General features: G+C 36.7%; 1 protein-coding gene across 3 annotated transcripts in view; it reads right to left on the bottom strand.

Moving 5' to 3' along the window:
• The window catches only part of LOC125738681 (inositol polyphosphate-5-phosphatase A), a 118,238-nt gene that overhangs the window by 81,400 nt on the left and 17,347 nt on the right, over positions 1-19,491 (bottom strand). For all 3 annotated transcript variants that reach the window (XM_049007879.1, XM_049007877.1, XM_049007878.1), the window contains exon 2: positions 4,120-4,161. In XM_049007879.1, coding sequence (XP_048863836.1) covers positions 4,120-4,161 — 42 coding nt within the window. The remainder of the gene's footprint in view (positions 1-4,119; positions 4,162-19,491) is intronic.

Here is a 19,491-nt window from a genome sequence, read left to right as displayed (position 1 = left end):
CATTACCGAAAGAATATATTCAATATATTTTCAATGTCCACAACACAACAAAGTCTGGAAAACATAGGGGCCTGAATTTTTCCTGAAGCCACTGTACATAATTAAACGTCTTCATAAACTGCGAAACAAAGTGGGAACAAAAGAATAATCACCCGATTTCTGAAAGACTCCAAAGACGGCTAACAGCTAGTTTGACAGGGACACATGGTGTATTAACCACATAAGAAGTACACCTGACACCTTTGAGGAACAATCATTGCTAATCACACAATTAAGAAAAGAAATGCATTCTGTAATTTGGTTAAATGAGCAAATGGTTATTTGGTTAATTAATTCTGAAAGGATGGGAATTTTACTCTTGGAGGTAATCCATCTATTTTCCCTAACCACTTGTCCAAAAGTAGGGTCTGAGGTCTGAGACCAGGCCGAGGCAGTACAGGGCAAGGAGCATCCTGAATGGGATGCCTGTCCATCAGCAGAAGGTATAAAGTTTCAATATTAAATAGTTAAGCAACTACATTTCCTTTATAGGATAGTCACTGCTGGTCAGTCCAGGTACTGAAACTCAATATAGGGCGAAAAATAACCATAAACCTCATTCATCCAGATCCATTAAGCCACTGTTTGACCACACATTGCTCCGACCTTATTGAATCTCTTTGTAAAAGTTGCCATGGCCAATAAAGTCCCTCTAGATTTATTTAAACGATCTGAAAAGGAACCTTTTGGTACCTAATTCTATGTAGGCAATTAAAGATACTTAAAATGCATTCATGATTTAAATTCTTTCCAGATTAATGCACCTATTGTATTTGAGAATGCAGCATGACAAAAAAAAGAACATTCCATGGAGGTACACAATGTTTTTCCTGTTACAAGCAGACTGAAAATGAAGGCTTTGAAAGTGCTTCCTGGTGTAAATTTCCCTCTGCACGGCAAATAATTTGGTATTAAACTGTCAATATCATACAGGGGAGTGTTTCTCAAACCAGTCCTTGGGGAACCCCAGACAGTCCACATTTCCCAAGTCTCCCAACTCCCAGGGAATTAGGAAAGCAAAAACGTGACCCGTGGGGGAGTCCCCGAGACTGGTCTGGGGAACACTGAGATAGGGCATCAAAATGGCACATAGAGTAGAAAACAAAGATATCATGCTTTTTCCAAATATTTATCAATATAAAACTTTTTAAAATGATCAATTCATTAATTCCAAGTTTATTCCTAATACATTCACATTTGACTTTTCATTTTGTTTTTACCTTGCCTAAAATGGCACCCAGAGGATGTCGTATGGAAACCGACCTAAAAACTGTTCTGATAGGGAGACTGTCTGCACTGTACTGTATGTTGTGTTAATGCTGATCTACAACAACACAAAATGAGAGGCTGTATCGTGTTAAGACATTTTTTTGTAAGGCGTTTGTGGGTATTAGTATGCCTTTTGGATACAATGTTTCAGGACTCAGCTCTGCAGGTAGGCTGCGTTCATTTTCCTGGATCTCTGCCTGAGCATTTGATACTAATGCTAACACGCGATTCCCACCAGCACACTACAATTCACTCCAACATACTGGAAAGGAAACACAGCCTTTCTATGTTGCACTCATGTGACACTTCTACAGAAACTTTCACATGTGCATTTTTTTCATATAGTATTACATTCCAAATTTTAAATACTCGTAACCATTTCCTGAGGCAGCAATCTGAGGCAAATCTCAGACTGTTCAGTAAGTCAGTATGTTGACCAGCAGTTTAAAGCAATTAAATGTGATCACATTCACAAAGCTTAGAAAATAATGCTCACTAAGAGTGAGGTCTGCAGGATACTTCTGCAAACCATGCAAAAGCCCATCAAACAACTTTCTTTTTCTTCACAGGAAGCACTTCTTACACATTTTATTAGATCATTCCAACTGTACTGAAGAACAGGTGATAATCAACAGAAATGATACTGGTGAAATGACAAATATGGAATACCTAATTCAGAACAGAACGAAACATTCACTAAAACTTCAGCTCAAGACTAAATAAAAATATTGTATATAGAACAAATATGGATGGCTTCCGTACATTCAGCTGTATGTGTGTATGTACATCATACATACATATATATATATATACATATATATATACATATATATATACACATATATATATACACATATATACATACACATATATACATATATATACATATATACATATACATATATATACACATATATACACATATATACATATATACACATATATACATATATATACATATATACATATATACACATATATACATATATATATATATAGTATAATAGATTTGTAAAGTCCATAAATAAGACTTTGCCGCAAAACGAAAACATTGAATGTTTATCATCTGCACCAAAGAGAAAGCATATTTAATTTCATGCACTACACAACAAGTAATTACTTAATGTTCTTCCACAACCTAAACGGCTCATACATTTCACACTGGCAAATATGTGGAAATAGAACTCTGGAACAATAACCATTTCATTAGATGCCTGAATACTAAGTTAAACTATTGTTTAAAAATCTAAATTAACATTTCAAGCATTTATGCTATATATTATAGTAGCTGTGGCTCTGGGGGTCAGGTCTCTCAGTGACAGGAAGGCTGCTGGTTCAGATCATTAACCCCAACTGTTCCTGTTCTCTGATCCTTACTTTCATGGACCAAATAATTCTGAAAACACTTTGTGCTGTGGTAATATGGTGCTGACACTGTGAGGTACAAGTAGGGCAAATGTGGGGTATACAATAGTGCAGAAAATACCATGTTTTGCTCCAGACATGTAGCCACGGTGTCTAAATTATGGATTTAAACCCTATAGGTTGAAATTTGTTTGCTCCCAACCAAGCATGTAGCCAGGCAGTAAAATGAGCTTGTAGCCAACTCAAAATTCATCATGAAAATTCAGAATATAGGCTTTCTTTGCTCTATTCATCTACAGCACGTGTACAACGTTTTTATACTTTAAAGACGGGCCTCTAAATCCAACAAATTTCAGTACACAGCTGAATACATTTACATCCAAGACAACCATAAGACTTAACTATACAACCATACAAATCAGTACAAAAAAGTTTACTTTCACTTTGATGCAAAAGCATTTTTACTACTTTGGATTTTATAACTTGCATTCCAGATCATACACATAAAACACTTTCTTGCGCTTAAATACCTAGATACTGCAATGCTGAATTAGTTTCTCTATTTCTCTTTAGCCGCCGTGTCTCTCTATGACATCTCTACATATTACAATGTACAAAAAAAAGAGAAAGAGCAGCTTTGCCGTAGCACATCTTTACAGCGGTATGCAACTGCTAAGGAAGTACATTCTTGTTATCACAGAGTGGAAAATGCTGTGGTCTGTTTGATGTTACCATCAAGATAAAAGGTAAGAGATCAACTTTTTTCCATCACACAGTCATTTAATGAAAAAAAAAAAAAAAACGCAGTGTTATGAGAGTACTGAAGGAAGTAAGAACAAAACAGCCATTTTATCAATGTCATGTGGCACAGGACTCAAGGACATGTTGTGGGTGTTGGTGAAGTTTACTGATGTTAGAAGCAAAGTGAACAGAATGAAAAGTTTTTAAAAAATTCACTGGTCACCACGAGGCAAAAGGACCTCTGATATAATACCCTTGAGACCCTTGATCTCTTCTGGTCCCTGAATGCTCTTAATATTGCACTTTGTGGTTGATTTGAACAGTTGTCTTGTTATGTTCTTGCTGTGTTTGAAAAGGTGCTGATTAGCTCTATCTCCAGTACTGCTCACACTAGTTTGGACATTCAATGGGGAAACCTAACCTAAGCCTAATTGCTCCTATGCCTAGTTGACTCTTTGACAGGTATATGCTTGTAATACACTGTTCGTCTCACTTGTATGTTGCTTTGGATAAAAGTGTCTGCTAAAAAGCCAAATATAAATGTACACTTAAGCATGCTTCCGCCCTCCTGCTCAATGGAAACTGCCAGGTGTACAAGGGGCAAAAAACTGAACATTTCCGATAATTTGGATAAAACTGCTGCCTAAGTAACTGAATGCAAAGACGGTCGAAATCCTTCTACTCAGCCACATCATGCAAAATTACCTGGTAAAACTCTCGCAGCCATGTCTTCTGTAGGTTTTCTGGCTGAAAAACAAATGAAAGAAGATGCATGAATGACTGAATTTTTCTGAAAAATCAGTGCTTCAAGATCAGATTTTAAGAAGCTTTATATTCAAGTCAGATACGATCTTCAAGCCGAATCATCATCACATCCTCCCAGTCATATTACACTGATCGCCCCAAAGTTTAGATGGTGGGTCCTCATAGCTTCATGACTGAGATCCTTTATACAACTTTATTATTTTATTCCATCCATCCTTCCATCCATCCATCCATCCATCATCTTCCAACAGCTTATCCTGTTCAGGGCTGCATGGCTTCTTGAGGCTTTTCCAGAGCTGTGGAACAGCTTGGATTGGATGTATATTTTATTGCTGTTTAAGAATATCACAAACCCTGAAGCACAATTATTTTCACAGTACAAACATCAACCAAACATAATGATTTACATTTACAGATTAATACTGATTAAGAATTGTACATATTTGTGGCATTAATTTGGATCAATACCCTAAACGTTTGAAGTTTTCAAGTCCTTATCGTAAATACAATGCCAGTATACAATGCCAGTATACAATGCCAGTATATTTTCTGGAAAAGTCCGTGTCTCTCTCGTCTTTTATTTTTATTTAAAAATGCAATGGCGGCAGTTCACCACATTCAGCTGTGGATACAACGAGACACAGTCTGCAAGGTGATCTGCCATTTAAGGACAACTCTCAGCTGCTGTACTGTGAGGGACTCTGTCCAGAGAGGTTACAGCTGTCTGCACAATGCAGGATTGGATCAGATGCTCAACGGTGCGACCGGAATCATTCCAGAACGAGAAAAACATGCAAGTGAATAAACAGGTATAAATATGTTTGAAAGAGGTTATACCACAGAAGCCCCAATCCTTCTGGACAAATAAAGGCCTCAGTCTTTATTGTATGGGTGCTGGTAGGAACCACCACATTGCTCTGCCTGGCCTCTGTTTACAAGGCTATATAAGGACAAGTGCCAAATACAATCATCCGTCATGCAGACGGGAAAGCAGTAGAACCTACACTAAACATGGCTGTTTCTCTAGGCTTGGCCATTGAGTTTCTTTTCCAGTGGGATGATCTCTGCCCAATGCCAGCCTGTTTATAAAACATGCCCCCATACACACCACGGAAAATCCGCTCCGCAAGGACAATGTTATTCACACCACACGGCGTCTAACTTCACTCAGTATCAAAGCTGAGCCTAAAGTGAAATATGTAAATATCAATATCCTCAATGCATTGCTTTACGTCAACTGTCACATGAAACACCATTGTTCAACTGCGGAGTTACTTTCAAGAGTGTCTTGTGTTAAATCCTCACTGTACACATCCTTGGCTGATCCTGCGTGTTACTAAATAGGGAAGAACTTTGTACAATAGATGACACTTTGAAATACAACTGTTTTCATGTGAAATATGTTTTCCGTATATACGATTAAAAATGCAGATTCGGTTAAGAACACAATGTTTTCATTCTTGTTACTGAAAAACAATCAGCAGGGATACTAGAAAAACTGATTCAGAACACTAAGATGTAACACTGACATTTCTGGATCAGGAACACCTAACTTGGCATTGGTATCTATGGTAAACAATACATGATACTCAAAACACTACACCACACGGTATCAAAACAAATGATCTTTCAAAGCTCTCTCTTCCACACCTCTGCTGACAAGCTTTATCCTGGCCCCATTTAAATACACAAGGACACTGGAAACAAGCCGATCTCAGGCTGTTAGCCACACGTCAATGAACCATCTTAACTTGCTAATAAGAGACGTCCTCGAGCATTCTTCCTGGAGGTATACTTTCGATTGATGTGTTTTCAAACCTGATCATTACAGGCCAGAATATGTTATGTAATTATCCTCAGAAGAGAAGGAGAAAGGTCAAATGAGCTCAACTCAAAAAGTCCTCAAAAACTCAAGAAGAATAAATACTTGCGTACTTCTCTCAGCAGAATCCTGCAGATATCTGATTCAGCAGAACGATTCTAAAATTAAGAGATGGATCACACCAGATCGTCTTATCTTTTTCTATATAACATCCTCCATTTCTGCACATCACTTTCATGGAAGACATCTATATTCAATTAATTCTAAGCCAATCTTTACCATTTTCTTCAGAACTACACAAGAGTAATATAATAATTAAAAAAAAAACAGTGGATGGATATTTAAAAAGAGAAGTCAGAATGTCTGGACTCCTGGTTGGAAATTTCCACTGGAACGCCCCCTGTCGTCATTACCTCAGAGAGTCGCAGGAACCTCTGCAAACCCTACCTCAGAATTCAAGATCACTGTGCCCTTCATCAACAATAAAAAACTGTAGTAACTGTTCGTACTGCATTTCTATATTACTTGTGCCTCAAAAAACTGGTCATATACACAGTACTGTCCAATCTCTATCTATGGACATTGCTACAGTGTTTGTATTTGCGAAATACAGCATGGTGCATAACAATGGCTAAGAATGAATGGTATTGCTAATGGCCAATCTAGACAGTTGTATTGGAATGCAGTTAACTTGGGTGTGACATCATTCCCAGCTCCAAAATACGACATATATGAAGCAGAGCGTATCATCACTTGCCTCTAACTTTCTAATTATCAGTGGAGATCAGTCATAGGTGTTCTGAAAACTAGTTATAATAGTACGCTATTGCTGCATGATTTAAAAAACCCAAAACTGAAAGCCCTATAATTTCAAAGCAGATCTATATATGTGTGTGTGTGTGTGTGTGTGTGTGTGTGTGTGTGTGTGTGTGTGTGTGTGTGTGTGTGTGTGCACGCACAGATCAAAGTAATGGTAAAAACATTGGAACTAGCTCTTTAATTTTCTGGCCAGCTCATTCATTATGTTATTTCATGTCAAAGACTTACAAATGTTAGTGTGCAATTAAATTGCACCCAGAATTCTGACTGTTTTTTTTTTCTTAGATAAATGAATACATTCAGTATATAAAAGCAGCCAAATAATTAACATTACAGTAAACGCAATAATGAGAATTCAGTTGCTAAAAATAACATGATCCTTTTTACATAAGCTTTTGAGTAATGTGCACATTAGATAAAGACCATTACAGACAAGCTGTGGGAACGCAAGTAGAAAGCAGCATGTAGTACCTAAAAAATTAGATTCCTTGTGTTCCTTTAACAAAACGATGTATGAGTATAATATACCCTATATGAACAAAAGTATTGGGACACTTGGCCATTACACCTACAGGAACTTCTATGACACCCCATTCTAAATCCACAGGCATCAATATGGAGTTGGCCCCCACTTTGCAGCTATAACAGCTGCCACTCTTCTGGGAAGGATTTCTACAATATTTTGGAGTGTGTCTGTAGGAAATTCATCCATAAGAGCATTTGTGAGGTCAGGCACTGATGGTGGACATGAAGGCCTGGCTCGCAATCTCTGTTCTAGTTCATCTCAAAGTTGTTTGTTGGGGTTGAAGTCATGGCTCTGTGTGGGCCAGTCAAGTTCTTCCACACCAAACTCACCCAGCCATGTCCATTTTCTGCTGAAACAGACAAGGACCTTCCCCAAACTGTTCCCACAAAGTCAGAAGCATAGAATTGTCGAAAGTGTCTTGTTATGCTGACGCATTAAGAGTTTCCTTCACTTGAACTAAGAGGCTGAGCCCAACCCTAGAAAAACAACCCAATATTCTCCTCCACCAAACATTGCAGTTGGCACAGTGCAGTCAGGCAGGTAACGTTCTCCTGGCATCCGTCACACACAGACTCGTCCATCAGACTGCCAGACAGAGAAGCATGATTTGTCATTCCCCAGAACACATTTCCACTGCTGTCTAGTGGCAACATGCTTTACACCACTCTTAGACCAATGCCAAGTGTCAGATAGAGATGAAGCTTGCAGGCAGCTGCTCAGCCATGGAAGCCCATTCCATGGAGCTCCCAGCACGTTTCTGTGCTGGGGTTAATGCCAGATGAAGTTTGGAACTCTGCAGTTATTGAGTCAACAGAGCATTTTCAACTTTTACACACTAAGCACCTCAGTAATCGGCGACCCCCGCTCTGTTACCTTATGTGGTCTGCTTCTTTGTGGCTTTGTGAGTTTCTGTTGTTCCTAAACACTTCCACTTTGCAATAATACCACTTACAGTTGACCATGGAATACATAGCATGGAAGAAATTTCATGAACTGACTTACTGCAAAGGTGGCATCCCATGACAGTACTGCACTTGAATTTACTGAGGTCTTCTGAACAACCCATTCTTTCACGAATGTTTGTAAACCTGACTGCATGACTAGATGCTTGATTTTAAACACCAGTGGCAATGGTTCTGGATGAAACACTGGATTTCAACGAATGAGAGGTGTGTACCAATACTTATCCATATACTGTATTTGTGTGTATATATATGTGCATGTAGTGTATGTGTACAGTAGTGTTGGGGCCATTCCGGAATGCATTAGTCAATTCCAATCCAAATCAGAAAATGAAGCTGGAGTTGGAATTTAAATCTCCCTGAAATTCAAATTCAACTCCAATTCTGTTCCCCATAGTTTTTTCCAATCCCAACTCCAGTTCATTTTCTGATTTGCATTGCAATTGCTGACTGCATTCCAGAATGGCCCCAACACTGGGGTACACACACAAAACGCATCAAAGAAGAATGAGTGATAAACCTTGCAATAAAAGAAATAAAGAACTCAGATTTTTGTTAAAAGTTAAAAAATGACCTTTATGGGAATATATTTATGACTTACATTAATGCAAGAGCAAAAGGGTGACAGATACAGGATAACACTACTCTAAACTCATTTGTTAACCTAATACTATTATTATGCAAAGCACTACTGAAGTGCATATCTTATCAGGTTTGCATTTGGTTATCCAAATTTGTAAATAAGCAGATAAGCTATTTCCTGCATATGCTAATTTAAACATTATACTTTGGAAAATGGCTAAATTTGTTACACAACTCGACTCAGGATATACGAATCCCTGCATTTTAATGGCACCCTATAATATAAATTTAGTTATCAGTGGTCATTGTTGATACATCACAGCACACAGTGCACAACAAGGAAATGTGCTCTCTGCATTTAACCCATATGTGACATCGTGACAGCAGGGAGCAGCTGATTCAGCGCCTGGGGAGCAGTGCTTGGGGGCGGTATCTTGCTCAGGGTACCTCAGTGGTACCTTGCAGGTCGGGGATTTGAATCAGTAGTCTTTCAATCACAGGTGCGCTTCCCTAACCATTAATCCACCACTGCTCACAGCCACCACAGCCCACAGGATTGTTACCCGAGTCACCCAGTGTTACCTCAAGAAACTGCTCCAAAACATTTCTAGCACAAAAGTTTTTCTTTTTTGTATGAGGTGTTAAAATTTAATTACTTGAGACAACTGGTGTGTACAGAGAAGTCACCTTCTATAACTGACAAAAAAATTAAATAAACTTGCATTGCAGTCTTTGGTTCTGCTACCATTACATTACATCCTTAGAGAAAATACAGTAGACAGTATTTACTTAGCAGATGCTAAGGGGGCCTTAGTGTGGCATATGGGCTTTACAGTGACATCACTGCATCAGCCATGGGATTTGAACCAGTGACCTTCCGATTATGGATACTACCATAACCCACTGAGCCACACCCCATCATAGTCACTTGGATTGAGGTACATTTGATTCATTTGTCTAAAAATGGTGATTCCCATTTATTTATTAATCTTATTTATTAAACATAAGATTACTTACCAGGTTAACCTAATCCAGCTGAATCACCATACATCACACTGCATTCTGTTAACATACATGTGCTTCCTGCATTCCCAAAAAAAACAATTTAATGCTCTGAAATTACAAAGCTACATTTCTTTATTTTGAACTGAAAAACTATGGAAAACTTGATGAAACTTTCCGACTTCAAATGAGCTCTCTAATCCTCCTTTTTTAACTAGACCTTGTCCCTGCCACTAAAAAGAGTCCAGGCGCTCTGGGAATGTTAGAAAAGTACAGACTCATTACAGGCAGATGGCCTGTAATAAACAAAACAGAAAATGACAAGTTACGAAGCCACCACAAGTCCCACGAAATAGAAGGCATGGAAAAATTAATATCCAACAATAAGGTCAGCTGCTGACACAACACTCAATGACCTTTTATGTTCACCTTCGGCGGATACAAATCCCCCCCCCCCCTACTCACAGCAACTCCAAAATTAGTCCTACCCCACTCACTCCCATAGCTTATCAAAAGTTAATTTGCAGTTTAATTAAAGAGGGAGCATCTGTGACAGAAGTTAAAAATAGCACTTTGGCATCGTACGGACCTGTCACTTTGACCTACTTTCAAAAAACCAATGAGAATCCAGGATTTTGACTCTTTCACCAATCAGGTTATTCTAATCTGAATACTAATGATTGGACTCCTAGAACAGCAGAGATTTCCTCAAAGCACTGAACTTGTTTTCATACAGATACGCTTCTAAGAATTAGACCACGCTCCTTCATCAAACCCAAAAATCTGAACATAATTAGAATACAAGCCATAAAACGGCACATATGCATTGCAAATATGTCACCTTTAGAAGCAAATTCCAAGGAAAATATTAACCTTGACAATTCATAGGGCCTACATATCCAACTAAGGATCAAGTATGCAACCAAAGTATCAATAATCTTCAATTCATTTAGTAAATATGTTAATGCTGATGTGGAATGATTTTTTTGTTTGTTTAAAAAGCATAGCTCCTTCCATTTCTTTCCTGATTACATGTGTGGACACTTTCCTCAGGTTACGCTGGGATCTACAGAGCGCAGAAAGGAGAGCCTGCCTTACTCAGAAGCTCTGGCTAGCTAAAGTAGGCCAATTTGCAAGCACTTCATTAACTCTGTTCATGCAAGCTCTGATGTGGCGGTATGGGGTACACCTAAAAACGGAAAGCATTTCCAGGGGGATCCTTAAAAGAACTCTGGTACTCATTAAAGTGCAGCGGCAGTTAAGTTCCGCATCCACCTCTGTAAGCATTCTAAAACTTTCACGGCAATAACAAAGTCACAGATCAATAAGTTCATATTTTTAACCGAGAAAAGCACATACTAAGGCACTGTTAATGCCTGCCTGCATAGTCGAAGGCCCAGTATCATAACAATCACTTCCATTCCATCTGTCATCTTAAAGCGCAGAAACAGAAGAGTGCCGTTGCTCGGATACATGTGCATTTCATGGAAACCAGAAAACATTGGCAACCAGAAGCCACACTGAAAAACAATTCCACAGTGTGTGTTGGTTCGTCTTTTCTAAATAGTACATGTGCATAGGAAAGTATTTCTCGTTCCACGTAATCAAGTCGCAATGAGCGAAATTCGGGAAAGAAAATTTTGCTGGTATACTATTTAGACTGTGACAAATGGAAACTTTCTGCCATGATCTTTTCCGTGTTCTCTCAGTGCCACGGGGTTAAAACTGAACAGCAACGTGTCAATTATAAAAGACCGTAGAGAACCAGTTACTGGGATGAAATGTAAACGACACGCAAGGTTGTGTCCGAGCGAACCCCTAAAACCTTACAGGCACAGAGGAGACAATGTCACGCTAGCCCATCATGTTGCAAAGCAGAGGTGGGAAAAATATATTTTCATGATCGATAACTATTAACGCACGAGTCCCCGGTACAACCATGGAGGGATTTCTACTGGAAGTTATAAAACTACAGGGTGTATAGTTCGGTCCTTATTACAGCCTAACATTGTAAATAAATCAGTCACGAACCCCTCTGAATGACCGAACGTCACATCATGTGAACAAGGGAATTTACACGTCTGTCGGTAAGATTGTCCGGCAGAGTGTGTGGCTATGCCACTAAGGTATCTGTGATAGGAAAGTCACTGGTTCAAATTGTGGCTGGCACTGTGATTTCACCATTGGGGCCTTGTGCAAGGTGCCTAATTCCAACTGCTCCAGGCACTACTGAACAAATATATTAATTTCTTCTCTGTTTAAGGGTAATGTAAAGACGCTGATCCTTCAGTGTAATATATCTATTCAGAAGTTAATAGTAATATGTAAGCCAGTGTGCAGCACTGTAAGGCAGTTCCACTTCATTCTTCACGACTAATCATTCAACTGTTAATCATATAACACTTGCTTTTCACTTTGTATACATAATCCCCATTCTCCATTTCTATATATATGACATCTACACACACACACACACATATACATACATATACACATATATACACATATATACATACATATACATATACATACATATACATACATATACATACATATACATATACATACATATACATACATATATATACACACATATACATATACACACACACACACACATATATATATATACACACACACACACATATATATATATACACACACACACACATATATATATACACATATATATATATACACATATATATATATACACATATATATATATACACATATATATACATATACACATATATATACATATACACATATATATACATATATACACATATATATATATATACACATATATATACATATATACACATATATATACATATATACACATATATATATATATACACATATATATACATATATACACATATATATATATATACACATATATATATATACACATATATATACATATATACACATATATATATACATTATATATGTATATATATATATGTATATATATATGTGTATATATGTATATATATGTGTATATATATATATGTGTATATATATATATATGTGTATATATGTATATATATGTGTATATATATGTATATATATATATTATACATATATATACATATATACATACATATATATATACATACATATATATATACATACATATATACATACATATATATATACATACATATATACATACATATATATATACATACATATATATACATACATATATATATACATACATATATATATACATATATATATATATATATATATACATATATATATATATATACATATATATATATATATATATATACATATATACATATATATATATATATATATATACATATATATATATATATATATACATATATACATATATATATATATATATATATATATACATATATACATATATACATATATATATACATATATACATATATATATATATATACATATATACATATATATATATATATACATATATACATATATATATATATATATATACATATATACATATATATATATATATATATATATATATATATATGACAATTCATTACTATGGATTGTAAATGGTGTTTAGAAGAAAAAGAATAATGATTTAAATGATTTAGGAGAACAATGCTCCATGCATAGAGGTAGGTGTGCATGAAATTTTGCTGCAAATTAGACAACAGCCCCTGGTAACATATTGTACATGGAGCCACTGTTGAAGGAAAGCCTAATAGTGGCCAATTCTGGTTTCATAACAAAATGCCAAATGTCCTTCATACTGGCCGAGCACCTCACGGAGCCTCTCTCCTGAAACTAGCATGAATTCTCCCTGACACCGAAAGCCCAACAGTGAACTGGCGAGACTGCCAACTCCTATCCTGTCCAGATTTACAAAGAACTATCAAAAACATCCCCACAAACTGCATCACGGCCTGGGTCGGTTCCTGCAGCACCTCAGACCTTCAGTTCCTCCAACAGATTTCCAGGGCCACTCTACCTTCCCTAACTGGACATTTTACAGTGACCGCTGTATCCTGAGGGCCACCAGCATCATCAAGGAACCACTGCAGGCCCCTTTGCTGCTCTGTCATCTGGTAGGAGGTTCTGCAGCCTTTAAGGTCAGGAGAGTGAGGATTCCACAGACTATTCGACTGCTGAACGGTCTGGCTCCTCCCAGCCAAGACTGCGTCTAATAAAAAGGACTCATGACTCTGAATCTAAATCAATTTATTGCACGTTGCTCAATGTCAAATTTGCACAATCTTTCCCCACCAACCTAGTGGTTAAATGTATCTTTTTGCCTAGGTCTTAATGTCCCTGCTTTAAAATGTCAGTTATATTATGTGTCTCAGTATTTATATTCTGTTTATTACTTCTCATTAACTGTGACTACAGTATAAACTGCACAGAAAACACTGCAGTAAAAAAAAAAAGTGTGGTATTTCCATATATTGCTCCGTTTATACACTTACTGGCTACTTTATTAGGTACACCCTAACCAGTATTCTGTAGGAACCACTTTTGATCCCAGAATTGCTATTGGTAGATGACTTACGTGCTCAGAAAGGCCATTCTGCACTCTCCTGTTGTACTGAACTGTTTTTTTTTACCACTTGAGACCTTCTTGTTAGCTTTAACGGGTCTGGCAATGTTCCTCCAACTTCTCTCATTAGCAAGGCGTTTTCAGCCACAGAAATGTTACTAGCTGGACATTTTTCATTCATCACACCCTTTTCTATAAATTCTAGACACTAGTACACGAACATCTCAGGAATGTTTTTGCTTCCGAGATGTTGGAACGACCACGTATAGCACCAAAAAGTACAGATTAGACATCTTATGTGTTCTAATGTTCAGTTAAACAATAAGTGAATTTCTGAATCCTGCACTGAGTGCTGTACATATATTCGGGCCACTGTGCTGTCTGGCATTACATTAACTCATCATAGTAAAATACATGATAACCTAACAATGCATTTTGTAAATATATCAATTTGAATAGAAACAGCAGTCATTTTAAATTATATATTACTATTACATATTAGTATGATATGTATATAACGAATAACTGCATATATTGCTATACAAAAAGAAATACTGACAATCACAAGAGAAAATGTATTCTCAGAGAAAAAGGTAAATTAATAAAGAACTATTATAAATTTGGAATCTTAGCCATGCACTTATAAATGTACTGTGCTGTACATCAGGCAGGGTCATAGTAAACCAAAACAGTAACAGGCTTATTTTCTCTACACTGGCATTTCAGTAATGTCACACACCAAGGGGCCCCCGCTGACCCCCACTGTGAGAGATTGGCCTCCTTTCATAGAAGCAAAGCACTCCTGACGATTTATACAAGTCTAAGAAGCAGGGCATCACTTCCTGGGGATTGTGCCGTCTAAAAATATCCAGCGAAAAGGAAAGGCTTTGATTGAGCTGGGTGTCATGGGGAGGAAGCAAGTTCTCTCCCTGCGATGGCCGAGCGTCTTTATGAGTTCCACACTTCGGTAAACTCACTCCAACACAGCAAGAGAGGTTTACCTCCGCTAGCTGAAGGAGACCCCCCAAGTTGACCATTATCAGCCATCAAAGTTAAAGTATGAACAGAGGCTCGGATACTGAAAAGAAAAATCAAAGATTGATCAGAATTGGCCTTTATAAAAAACACGCTTATTGGAACAGAAGCAGAATCCTTGGTGGGGAAGACTAGCTGACATATGCAAACGGGTGGGACCACAAAGCTTCTTGTGTCATATGAGGATGCCAAGATAGCTGGGAAATACATTTTTTAAACTGTAGAGCAGATGTCACATTGTGGTAACAACAGTAAATACAGGTATAGAGATCTTTAGCTGATAGGGACAGTTTTCTCAGGAAAGGAGCCCCTTTCAAATACATTACTGTATAAAAGCCTGAGAAAACTGCCAACAACAGTAATAACTCTAATAAAATATATTGTACTTTTAATTTCAACAACAAAAAAAGTGGGTAATTTAATTAATTTGAGAGCATGCAATGGAACGTAAAACGATTATTCAACTTTTATCTTAAATGTTATAAAATAGAAGCATATGTCATAAACAGGGGGTTACTTTTAGCATCTTACAGACATTGCAGCCTCTTCAAAATGAATCACATTAAATACCAATGAATGTATAGCCAGGTTAAACAGCCAATAACACTCAAGGGCTACATCAGCTTTGGTAGATTTGAAATAACTAAGTAGCAAGCTAACTAAACCCGGCACACTTAAATGTATTTGCATTTTATCTAACATGCAGCAATCCAGTGTGACACATTAAGTTTAACAAAGGCAAACACTATAAGCTCAGTTTAGTACAAGGTAAACACTGGATCTTCCCTTATTTTAATACTCGGTTCTAGTCATAGAAGTGGGAAATATAGAAATAGATCCAGGAGAAGTGCACCTGAAAAGTAACTCACAGAAGAAGGTCCAAGACATATGCTCTGAGTATTATAATGCCTAAAATTACACAGAAAAGAACATACTCCTTATTTTATATAGTTAAATAATTACCACTCTTCCATCTAGCCATGTGCTATGTGGTTCACAGAAACAGCAGAAATTAGAATTATGTACCCAGGGGCATCAAAAATAGGGGGAACAGGAGAGACACGTTGCACCCCCAATATTGGCAGATATTGTAATATTTTTGGGTTTTGCTATAACCATCCATAACTGTGCTTTTTGCTATTTAATGTGCTTCTGTCATGATACAGATGTAACAAATGAGACTAGTTAAGACTGTGTTCATTGTCTTTCTTTATGAATCTATGCAGTAGAGGCTAATTTAGTGCTCAACATGTCCTGACATTCCATAAATCACCACATAACCGGAGTCAAATAATACCCTATGTCAGATGTCAAAAATAAATTGGTAATACATATTTAAGTGTAACAAATATGAAAATTGGGTATATTAACCATCTGCATCTTAAAACTGAATATAATTGAGTAGAATGAGTTCTAAAATGGTGACATGTTTAAGGGCTTTATTGATTTTGATGGGGAAGGCCGGACATGAGAAGCAAAAGGAACAAATCAAGTTGATTTACTGCTTTCGGTCTTATTGGCTTTTTAAAAGTGGTTTTATAAAAAGTCCGAGCATGTATGCAGTTATCAAATCTGACATACCAGTGCTGTTTTCCACAGAATTAATGGTCCGTTTTATTTTATTATATATACTATTGTATAGCATAGTTCTGCTCTCTCATATAAAATGAACCATTAATTCATTTTCTCTTCTGCTTGTCCTATAGAGGGTAACCGGGATCCGGAGCTTATCCCGTAAACAACAGGTGCAATAACCCAGAATAGGGTGCCAAGACATATTCCAGTTTATGATATTCTAATCATCTAAAAAACAAGACACATCTTGAGGTTCATGCTATATGGAGCCTATATTATATTACATAACATTTAATAAAGAAGCACAAATCCATATACTCTGAGAAAGTATATCCAGTTAGCTATTAAAGTGACATTCCGCACTTCATTTACTCAGCTGTGTAAACTGGTAGCTCTGTAAACTTGCAGTAAAAGGATCAGCTAGCCATCAGATTGCTAACATTCATATAGAGGAACATATTTACAACAGCATTTCGAGTTGCATCGCCTGGAAACAAAAAACTGTGACTTATCTAGAATTACATTTTAAATATTATGCTTTGTCATGGACAAAATAGCATGCTTTTCAAGAATATATAGATGTTTCTAATGCACCAGTGAATACACCCTAAAAGTAAACTTTTGAATTGCAGTGAAGCATTGAATACACTCATCCATACAAGGTGTGAACTATAGTAAAGCAGGAATCAACCATTCAAGCATAAAACCAACAATGGAAAAAGGGTATACTTAATTAAACAAACTATCAACCTAAAATGTTTTCTTTTGCTATTTTTTTAACACACCTTTAGAAAAGCTTATGGTTATGTGTCAAAGATTTATTTTAGTATCAATATTTACACTACAAATTTACAAAGAAATTAAGCATCTATGTAAAGACTTTCAGGATAATGATTTTTTTTTAAGTATTTGATACATTGCATTACTGCCCTCCGTGTGCAATAATATTGAGAATGTAAGAAAAAAAACACAAGAGCTGTCATTAAAAAAAACTCAAATGCTTTTTACTGTCAGTAAAAAGTGAGTGAGCATGAAAACTGAAACCGAAACTATTTTATCAGTATAAAACATTTTTCCATTTGAAAAACTCACTTACAGGAAACAAACATTCAATGTCATATGCGAGAAAAAAAATCAAGCCTAACATGTAGACAGAAAGGAAATCGACTGCAGGAAGAGGGAAGATTTTAATATCACAAAAAGTGGCATTGATCCTTTCCAAGCAAAAATAAATAAAAACAAATAAACAAGGAAATAAATGCAAATCTATTACTTGCATCTCAAATAGGGGACTTGAAAAATTCCAGTCCAAAAACCTGTAAATCTGAAGTCCATCACCCTCAAAACCTGACATTACGTACTTTCTGTACTCTGAATTATAAGAATTAACTGTTTTTTTTTCTTTCTAGACTCTTCCAGCGAATGAGCACATCACACTCCGATTTAAGAAATAAAATATCCTTCGAAACATTAGTGTCTAATGACACCAGATTTAACAATGACAAAAAAAACGTGTTTATTGCGGCAGCAAGTAGATTTATACAGGAGATAAAGAGAGTGTGAAGTAGTGGAGTACAGAGGCGCGTCCGTTTCTGCCAGAGTGGGACGAGATACACTATTCAAAGGGACATTATCTCTTTCTGCCCCTTTGCACATAACATCCTGTTTGCACTGGGGCAAGACAAATATTGTTTCTGTGCAACACGGAAGACATTTCACAGGCTCTCTCATATTCTGCGTTTAGCAGATAGCTCTATAATTGGGCCCTTCCTGCAGGAGACAGAAAGGGTAGGGAGTACAGTACGGTTCGCAACAGAGCGTCGACTAAATACTGTAATTCAGAACACTTTCAGATGAGTAGCAGCATTATTATGTACCACTGTTGCATCTACATCCTTTGGAATTCCAGTTCTGCAGTGACTGAACCTCACAATTGAAACATTCAGAGATTTAAAGCGCGCGGGTTAAAACAATCCATAATAATAGTTATTTTCACTGAATCTCTCCAAGAGTCCAATCAGTACGCCACCGTCATTTGGAAACCTTTCAGTTTTAGTGGTGGCCAAGTGTTAGTCTTTAAATGGTCTGATAAGCTCAAAATTAATAAACAGAACACCTTATTCAGACCATGGGATCCCAAACAGCCAGTGTAACATTTCTGATGTAATTCCACAGAATACACCACCCGAAAATTTCCTTAAATTTCCTGAATTGTATCCTCGGAAAAAAAAGGCAGTCTAACGAATGACAAACTCTATACTAAAAATAAATTGTTGGTACAATTGTGCAATTAAAGAGTGGTTTATAATATTACAGTGTAATGGGAGAATGTGCGCAGCATTCCAAACTTATTACCATCTCCAAGCTTTTCTTCTGATCAAAAATATGCAAATAAAGCCTGTAACAGGGATTAGGACTGCACTATACCTCATCTGCCAGTGTCTGTGAC

Source organism: Brienomyrus brachyistius, chromosome 3, assembly GCF_023856365.1.
Source record: "Brienomyrus brachyistius isolate T26 chromosome 3, BBRACH_0.4, whole genome shotgun sequence".
Lineage (NCBI taxonomy): Eukaryota > Metazoa > Chordata > Actinopteri > Osteoglossiformes > Mormyridae > Brienomyrus > Brienomyrus brachyistius.
Note: the sequence above shows the minus strand (reverse complement) of the source record. Positions and strands in the feature narration are given on the sequence as shown.